We start from the raw sequence: 9,504 nt of genomic DNA on the forward strand, positions 1-9,504 counted from the left end.
TTCTAATTCATTTTGGTACAATCATTTTTTAAACTACAATCCATTTTATTAATTGACAAAAGAATGTACAGCACCACATAAGAAGTTAAATGATCAAAAGTTACGATTTTCAGTTACAGCTGATTGAGTTTCACTCCGAAAGCTATCAAAAGCATCATGCTAGATATAAGTGCCAAAACCAACATAAGACAATCCATGACACCCAACTAGTTTAGGTGATTGCTACATTTCAGTTTCTGGAGGGAACTGAGCATGAAAATTTGCACAAAAATAGAGAGAACTTACAGTAACTGTACGGACAACCCCTCCACTAGCACCATCATGGCCATAGCAAGGGAAACTACCTTCATCACAAATTTATGTATATATGAACAATAGAAACATATTAGGAACATTGAGGCTAGTTGTAGTCTATTCGCTTTACACAATTATAATAACATTCAATCATACTACTACACTAGAGAGTATCTCAATTCCAGGATCTAAGTAAGAAGGAACTTGGCGACATACCTCTGCCTCTTCCTGGCTCATTCCCTCTTTCCATTCATGATCAAGATGGGCATAAAGGTAACTGGAAAGTAAAAGAATGTTTTAACAGTCTGTGCTGGAATGCTATGGAACATACCTTGTTCTGATAAGCTAGCAACCTAATCAAGTTGGCTGCAACTTTAACAGTAGCTGGTTGTCCAAGATGGATTCTGCACAGAAGGGTAACTTTAGCATAAGCTACCTTGCATGTCAAATATCTCAAGTAATTATATACCATCATATTTATCAAAGTTGTGCAGGTTTGTCAACCAAGCATGTTTTAATATTAATGGTTAAGTCAACAGTTTTGACTGCAGCAACACCACAGGGACATTTATTCCCCACCCAAGGACTTCTGGGGATTGGTAGATCTTGCCTTGTTTAGGATCAGTGTCTATTCTAGTTTGATTGGGTTAATTAGATATTCTGAGGTGTTGTATAATACTTAAGTTGGAGAGCAAAATATTCAGAAAGGCATCTCATGAGAAAATGGCACAACAATGAACTCAAGTTGGGAACAAAATGCTAGTGCTACGAATGATTCTGGTGACTGGGGAGGCTGGGGTAGTGGAGTTGGAGCTGCTGCAAAGCCAGCAGATCAAGATAATTCATGGGAAGTGCATGCTAAGGTGCCGGACAATTCCACTGATTGGGGAGGCTGGAGTAGTGGAGGTGGAGCGGCTGCAAAGCCAGCAGATCAAGATAATTCATGGGAAGTGCATGCTAAGGTGCAGGACAATTCCACTGATTGGGGAGGCTTTGCTTGGAATGCTGGAGATGGAATTGGAAGACCAAATGCCAAGTCTAATGCAGAATCCAGTTGGGGTGAGAAAGATAAGATGGAGTCTTATGAGCATCTGAAAGTCCCCAAAGAATCAGACACATGGAGTAATCTGCCGCAGAAGACTCCTGGGGTAATCTGACTGCAACACCAGTGGGCAATTCAGATGCTACCAACTCAAGATAGTGTCTGATAGCAACTACCAACTCAAGATAGAGCTATTCACTTAAATCATTTGGGTCATCTCATATTGGCAAATTCCCTGAATGCCTAGTATGTCTGGCTGGGTTCACCAATACCATCTTTGTTGACTACAATCACATAGTGTGCTCTATCTGTTGCCTACAGAAATTATTTCACACAGAACCACAGAACAACAGTGACATGCTTAAGCATACACATGGGATTAGATCGGATTTTTCAACATGTATTGCTCTGGTAAAAAAATCAGTACTAGTTATATTAACAAAATTCAATCCACATCCTACAACATACACATGGGATTAGATCAGATTTGTTATGAATACACATAACCAAATGGCCGGGGAAGAAGGTAGGGAAAGGGGAGAGGGAGGGGGTGGCACCGGCCGCCAGATCTCGCCGGTGGGGAGCGGGAGGGGAGGGGCCGCGCCGGGGAAGAAGGTAGGGGAGGGGGGCAGAGGGAGGGGGCGGCACCGGCCGCGCCGGATCTCGCCGGTGGGGAGCGGGAGGGGAGGGACCGCGCCAGGGAACGAGAAGCTGGAGGGGAGGGGCCGCGCCGGGGAAGAAGGCAGGGGAGGGGGGAGAGGGAGGGGGCGGCACCGGCCACCGGATCTCGCTGGTGGGGAGTGGAAGGGGAGGGGCCGCGCTGGGGAAGAAGGTAGGGGGGGAGAAGGAGGGGGCGGCACCGGCCGCCGGATCTCGCCGGTGGGGAGCAGGAGGGGAGGGGCCGCGCTGGGGAAGAAGGTAGGGGAGGGGGGAGAGGGAGGGGGCGGCATCGGCCGTCGGATCTCGCCGGAGGGGAGCGGGAGGGGAGGGGCCGCGCCGGGGAACGGAAAGAAGGTAGGGGAGGGGGGAGAGGGAGGGGGCGGCACCGGCGGCACCGTGGAAGAAGGGGAGGGAGGGGAGGGGCGGGATCCGGCGGAGGATGGGCGGGTGCGGGTGCGGGAGGAGGGGAGGGGAGTGTGGGGGGCTGGGGAGGGGAGGGGAGGGTGCGGCGGGAAAGAAGAAGGGGAGGGAGGGGAGCGTGCGTGCGTGAGGAGCCGAGCGGGCGAGTCCGCGATAGGTTAGGGTTAGGACTTCTTCGTTTTTGTTCCGTGCGCTGTGAGTTTTAAAATAACCGACAGAATAATAATATTTTTTTCTGTGCGTGTATATATTTTTTCTGTGCGTTTTTAAAGAACCGACAGAATAAATTTAATTTTTCTGTGGGTGCTGATTTTTTCAGTGTGTGTATTGTCACGCATAGAAAAATGATACAATTATTCTGTGAGTTTTCGTATTTTTCTGTCGGGATATTTTAAAACCCACAGAAAAACCGTACAAAAAAAACTCACAGAAAAATTCGTCACCCACAGAACAATTCGAGTTTCCAGTAGTGATAGTACCATTAGATTAAATACTTTCTATAAATTTAGTCAAAATTTTAAAAGTTTGACTATAAGAAAATAATATATACAGTTATTATGGGAGATAGAGTACATAGCTATACTGAAAATGTGTAATGCTGATAACATAAAAAAGAAGTATGAAATGACCAATTGACTTGACTTGATTTTGGATCGTAGCTACCTCACGAGGCAAATTAAAGGCGAACAACGAGCATCAGGACACAGACCGACGACGCGTCAATCGTCAGGCACATATTTTGCATCTCTTGTTATGAATTCCTGTACTGCGTTTTTTCCTTTTCTTTGTTTTGCCACTATACACCAATTTTATGCCACTATACACCAAGTAGCCTGTGGCACACAACGACCATCGCATCAAGAAAGAAGGTAACAATGAACTAACAACTACACGACACTGCAGCACTAAGCCTATGGGCAATCCACATGCAGAAATATAGCAAGCGCAATGATGTGTTGGTCCATTAAGCATGAGCTCTATCCAATGAAGAAAACCAGACAAGTCAGAGCATCAAAGTGAATCCATGGGTGGAAACCCATGGCTAGGCCGACCGCGAGCAAACTTGATAGGGGCAAACCACCCTACTGCGAGCACCTTTACCTTGCTAATTTTTGCTAGAACTTAGCGCACCCTTTAGCTGACATGTCAACTGCAAATCGGAGATCACTGAACGTTGATCCATTCGGTCGGTCGCGCGCTCTTCCGGATCCTCTCACATCAAACATCGGAATCGGTCCTCTCCATGCTTGCGTCTGCCTTGTGGTGCCGTGCAATTGCCATTCAATCACAAGGGAAGATCTACAGTGACTAGATAACATAGTAAGACTGACTCTAGCCCCTGGCCCTGCATGTGGCTACAGTACGGTAGGTGAGCCGTTCGACACCTGCCCCTACAGCGGCTACAGTACCACAGCAGGGGACCTTTTCGGCGCCGTCTTCCCCTGCCGTGCGTTCATACATGGCGTTTTGTTAGACAATCTACTGCTTCCATATATGAACGCACGGCAGGGGAAGACGGCACCGAAAAGGTCCCCTGCTGTGGTACTGTAGCACTGTAGGGACAGGCACCGAACGGCTCATCTACCGCACTGTAGCCACATGCAGGGGCAGGCGCCAGAGTCAGCCTTACTATGTTATCTAGTCACTGTAGCAGAATGCAGCTGTACTAGGACTAGATGAATAGAGTTGTATATATAGTTTGCCACTGCAACTCAGTAAAGAGAGTTCAGATTTGCTTTCTCCTATTCAGGGCTCCGGCCAACACTGGTGCCTCTGCTATGTGTATATGCTCTGTTTTTCCTCTCTTCTTCTACCTCTAGCCATAGTGTGTGGTCGGACAACGTCTATCGTGGTCGGCCATGGTCGGCAAGACTGGTCAGTGGTCGACTCACCTGAGTCAGTGATCCTGTGTGGGCCAACAAGTGGTATCGGAGCCGTACAAGCGCCGTCGCCGGACTAACCGCTGGTGATGATGAACGGTTCGGAGATGGGCGACAACAGTGGCACTGCTGTGGCTACCCAGCCACGATAGGAGGTTGTTGTACGCATGGTGCGGGAGGTCAGCGGCACCAGTTGGCCGACGCTAACTCGCACCAACTATAGAGAGTGGTCGGTGACCATGAAGGTCAAGCTCAGAGCCCGACGGCTCTGGAATGCTGTTGACAAGGGCACCGAAAATAAAGAAGATGACATGTCAACGTTGGAGGCGATCCTCGCTGCTATACCGGCGGAGTATAGGGAGCCGTTGGGGGCGAAAACTCTACTAAGGAGGCGTGGGAGGCTATTACAGCGATACGCGTCGGTTCCGACCGTGCAAAGAAGACGATGACCCAGCTTCTGAAGCAGGAGTACGCCAACCTCAACGATGTTCAGGCTTCTACTAGGAGGAAGAGTATGTTGAACTCGTGCAAAAATATCTTGCACAACTGGCAGATACGGCGGCTAATGAGGCAGTGATCCAGCCAAAGAAGCCCAAAGATGTTGCACAATCGGGGGATCTGTCTGTTTTAGTTGAGATTGGTCGCGAAATCCTTGTGCTCCTGAAATGTATTTTAGCTTTAGTCTTTTAGTGGTAGGTGGGATTGTCTACATTGTAGCGATGCTTTCATAAATTTGTACCTTTTGTGGTGGCACGCATATTGTATAAATAATTAATTATGATCTAGGTTTTAATATGGTATTTATGTCATGTAATGCAGATGAGCCGGCATTGGATGTACAATGCTGATCGCCGCTCCCAAGAGTTCATTGATGGCGTGCATTCTTTGTTACGTGCGGCCGAGGCAAACAAATGCGACGGTTTCATGTGATGCCCATGTGCCATATGTAAGAATACGGTGGAATATCCTTGCTCAAGGACTCTTCATTCACACTTGTTCAAGTCGGGTTTCATGCCAAACTATATTTGTTGGACGAAGCACGGAGAAACCAGCGTTGTAATGGAAGAAGGTGAAGAAGAACAATGGGACGACAATGATATTATTCTCGATGGTGCGTGCTTCAATGATACTGCAATGGGAAAAGCTGAAGAAGAGGTAGCCGCAGAAGATGAGCCTGCTGATGATCTTTGTCAGGTCATTCGTGACGCACAAAGAGAATGTGAAAGTGAAAAGGAGAAGATCAAGTTCGAGCGGATGCTAGAAGATCACAATAAATTGTTGTACCCAACTTGTGATGCAGGGCAGAAAAAGTTGGGAACCACACTAGAATTGCTGCAATGGAAGGCAAAGAATGGTGTATCTGACAAGGGATTTGGAGAGTTACTAAAAATCCAAAAGAAGATGCTTCCGAAGGACAATGAATTGCCCGCCACTACCTACGAAGCAAAACAAGTTGTCTGTCCTATGGGGCTAGAAATCGAGAAGATACATGCATGTCCTAATGACTGCATCCTCTACCGTGGCAAAGAGTACGAGAAATTAGATGCATGCCCGGTATGCCATGCATCGCGTTATAAGATCAGGCGAGATGACCCTGGTGATGTTGAGGGCGAACGTTCGCCGAAGAAAATCCCTGCCAAGGTTATGTGGTATGCTCCTATAATACCACGCTTGAAACGTCTGTTCAGAAACAAAGAACATGCAAAATTGTTGCGATGGCACAAAGAAGACTGTAAGGTAGACAATATGTTGAGACACCCTGCTAATGGGTCCTAGTGGAGAGCAATCGACAGAGAATTCCCGGAGTTTGCAAATGATGCAAGAAACTTAAGGTTTGCTTTAAGTACAGATGGTATCAATCCTTTTGGAGAGCAGAACAGTAGTCATAGCACTTGGCCTGTTACTCTAAGTATCTACAACCTTCCTCCTTGGTTATGCATGAAGCGGAAGTTCATTATGATGCCTGTGCTCATCCAAGGCTCGAAGCAACCTGGCAATGACATCGATGTGTACCTAAGACCACTTATTGACGAACTTCTCATTTTGTGGAATAAAGAAGGTGTACGTGTGTGGGATGAGTACAAACAGGAACACTTTGATCTGCGAGCATTGTTGTTCATAACAATAAATGATTGGCCTGCTCTAAGTAATCTTTCAGGACAGTCAAACAAGGAATATAATGCATGCACACACTGCTTCGGTGATATTAGAGGTGTATTCTCGAAAAAATGTTGAAAGGTCGTGTACCTTGGCCATCGTCGATTTCTTCCTGCAAATCACCCCGTAAGAAAGAAAGGCAAGCATTTTAAAGGGAAGGCAGACCACCTGACCAAGCCTCGCAACCGAACCGGTGAGGATGTACTCAATATGGTCAATGATGTGAAAGTCGTCTTTGGAAAAGGACATGGCAGCCAACCAGTTCCGAACGACGCTAACAGTCACGCACCCATGTGGAAGAAGAAGTCCATATTTTGGGACCTACCCTATTGGCAAGTCCTAGAGGTCCATAGCTCGATCAACGTGATGCACCTGATGAAGAATCTTTGTGTGAACCTGCTAGGCTTCATGGGTGTGTATGGAAAGCCTAAGGACACATTTGAAGCACGACAGGACCTGCGTTGTTTGAGAGAAAGAGACAACCTGCATCCAGAAAAGACAGATGATGGACGCCATTACTTACGTCCTGCTAGCTACACTCTAAGCAAAGAGGAGAAGGAAATCATGTTTGAATGCTTAAACAACATCAAAGTACCATCTGGATTCTCCTCGAATATAAAGGGTATTATAAATGTGCCAGAGAAGAAATTCTGTAACTTAAAGTCCCATGACTGTCACGTTCTCATGACGCAATTACTTCTAGTTGCATTAAGAGGAATTCTACCTCCAAATGTATGTCTAGCCACCGTGAAGCTATGTGCATTCCTCAATGCAATTTCTCAGAAGGCAATTGATCCAACTGATCTAGCTAAACTACAGAATGATGTGGTTCAATGTCTCGTCAGCTTTGAGTTGGTGTTCCCTCCTTCCTTCTTTGATATCATGACACACCTCCTAGTTCACCTAGTCAAGGAGATTTTCATTCTCGGTCCTATGTTCCTACACAACATGTTCCCCTTAGAGAGATTCGTGGGAGTCCTGAAGAAATATGTTCACAACCGTGCTCGCCCAGAAGGAAGCATCGCCAAGGGCTATGGAACAGAAGAGGTCATTGAGTTCTATGTTGACTTTGTTCCTGACCTTGACTCGATTGGTGTTCCTGAATCGAGGTATGAGGGTAGACTAAGCGGAAAGGGGACACTAGGGAGGAAAACATATATTGGTACGGAGGATGATTATTTCAATAAAGCGCACTACACAGTTCTACAGAACTCCTCTTTGGTAGATCCGTATATTGAGACACACAAGGATCTCTTACGATTCGAGTTTCCAGGGAAGACTGAAGCTTGGATTACGTGTAAGCACATGGAAACTTTCGGCGGTTGGTTGCGAAAAAAATGTCAAGGTGATGAGAGCATCCATGAGCAACTGTATTTATTGGCTATGCAACCATCATGGCATATCATCACATACAGAGGGTACGAGATAAATGCGAACATATTCTACACAGTAGCCCAAGATAAAAGGAGTACCAACCAAAACAGTGGTGTCCGCATAGATGCCATAGACCCAAATGGGAATAAGCAGACATATTATGGCCGCATAGATGAAATATGGGAACTAGAATATGCACCTACTTTGAAGATCCCATTGTTCAAGTGCAAATGGGTCAAGGTGACCGGAGGTGGGGTAACAGTAGACAACGAGTATGGAATGACAACAGTAGACCTTAGTAATATTGGGTACAAAGACGAACTATTCGTCCTTGCCAAGGATGTGAATCAGGTGTTCTATGTCAATGATATGTCTACCAAACCAAAAAGAGGGAAACGATAATGACTCAACCAAAGAGCCAAAGCGCCACATAGTTCTTTCAGGGAAAAGAGTCATCGTGGAAATTGAGGACAAGTCGGACATGTCAGAAGATTATGAAAAGGATGACTGAATTCGGCCCTTCAAAGTGAACAAAGACCCTAGCATCTTGGTAAATGATGAGGACACTCCATGGTTACGACGCGATCATAACCAAGGGACATACATAAAGAAGAAGTTCACTGCTGTGCCCACTTGATGATATGGTGATTTAATGTAGTGTGTGTTTGAGATATTATGTAAAAATTATAAATTCAGATGTTTATTATGTCGTATTTCAAATTAAATCAATGTTTGATTTGGTGGGATTTCTCTCTCGAAAAGTTAAATTAGGATATTGATGAAAAATTAAAATATTAACGTTAAAATAATGTGAAAACAAATTTTCTGTCCAAAACCAATAGTTTTAATAATTTTAATTAAACACTACATTTTTGCATTAACAAAATAATAAATATTAGTTACATTATGTTTTATAATTATAACAAAAAATAAAAAAAGTTTGGTTATAGATTTTTCCTGTGTGCAATAAAGAAAAAGAAAATCCATATTTTTAACAAAATAATTTTATGCCTTTTATTTAATTTACTATGTATTTAACAAGACTATTGCATTTCTATTAAAAAAATTGCTCAAAACGCCTGGGTAACGAAACTACAGCCCACCTTTACTCCCGGGTGGGAAGCCCACCCAGGAGTAAAGGTGGGCTGCAGTTTCGTGGCCCGCCAAAAAAACCTTTACTCCCGGTGCGTATTACCAACCGGGAGTAAAGGTAAACCTTTGCTCCCGGTGCGTGTTACCAACCGGGAGTAAAGGTATACCTTTACTCCCGGTTGGTAACACGCACCTGGAGTAAAGGACCTTTACTCCCGGTGGGGGGCTGGCACCGGGAGTAAAGGGGTGTGGCATATATATGCTAGTGCCCAAACACCTCGTCGCCCCATCTTCTTCCTTGCGTTGTCGATCTTCGCCGCCGTGCGCGCCATCGCCGATTCCTCTCCCCCGCTGCGCCCAAGCCACCCGGCCCGCCGCACCGAGGACGCCGCCGCCACCCCACTCGACGCCGGTCGTCGCCACCGCCTCGCGCGCGTCCGTGGTCCTCGCGCGCGCATTCGCCGCGTCGCTGCCACCGTGACCCCATCGACCCGGCCCCAACATCACCGCCGACCTCGGTCCCCACGACGCCCTCCACCTCTACGCTGACCGCACCGACCATTGCCCTCGTCGTCAGCCCTCCAC

At 46.2% G+C, this 9,504-nt stretch overlaps 1 protein-coding gene across 1 annotated transcript; it reads left to right on the forward strand.

Moving 5' to 3' along the window:
- Positions 1 to 1,846: 1,846 nt before the first annotated feature.
- On the forward strand, positions 1,847 to 2,578 carry LOC136499297 (putative glycine-rich cell wall structural protein 1). The gene has a single exon (XM_066495006.1). The coding sequence runs from the start codon at positions 1,847 to 1,849 to the stop codon at positions 2,576 to 2,578; it is 732 nt and encodes a 243-aa protein (XP_066351103.1).
- The last annotated feature ends 6,926 nt before the right edge of the window (positions 2,579 to 9,504 follow it).

Source organism: Miscanthus floridulus, chromosome 13, assembly GCF_019320115.1.
Source record: "Miscanthus floridulus cultivar M001 chromosome 13, ASM1932011v1, whole genome shotgun sequence".
NCBI classification, from domain to species: domain Eukaryota; kingdom Viridiplantae; phylum Streptophyta; class Magnoliopsida; order Poales; family Poaceae; genus Miscanthus; species Miscanthus floridulus.

Excerpts from the sequence above, each read along its gene's own strand:
- LOC136499297 (XM_066495006.1), top strand. The coding sequence starts at position 1,847 with ATGGCCGGGGAAGAAGGTAGGGAAAGGGGAGAGGGAGGGGGTGGCACC.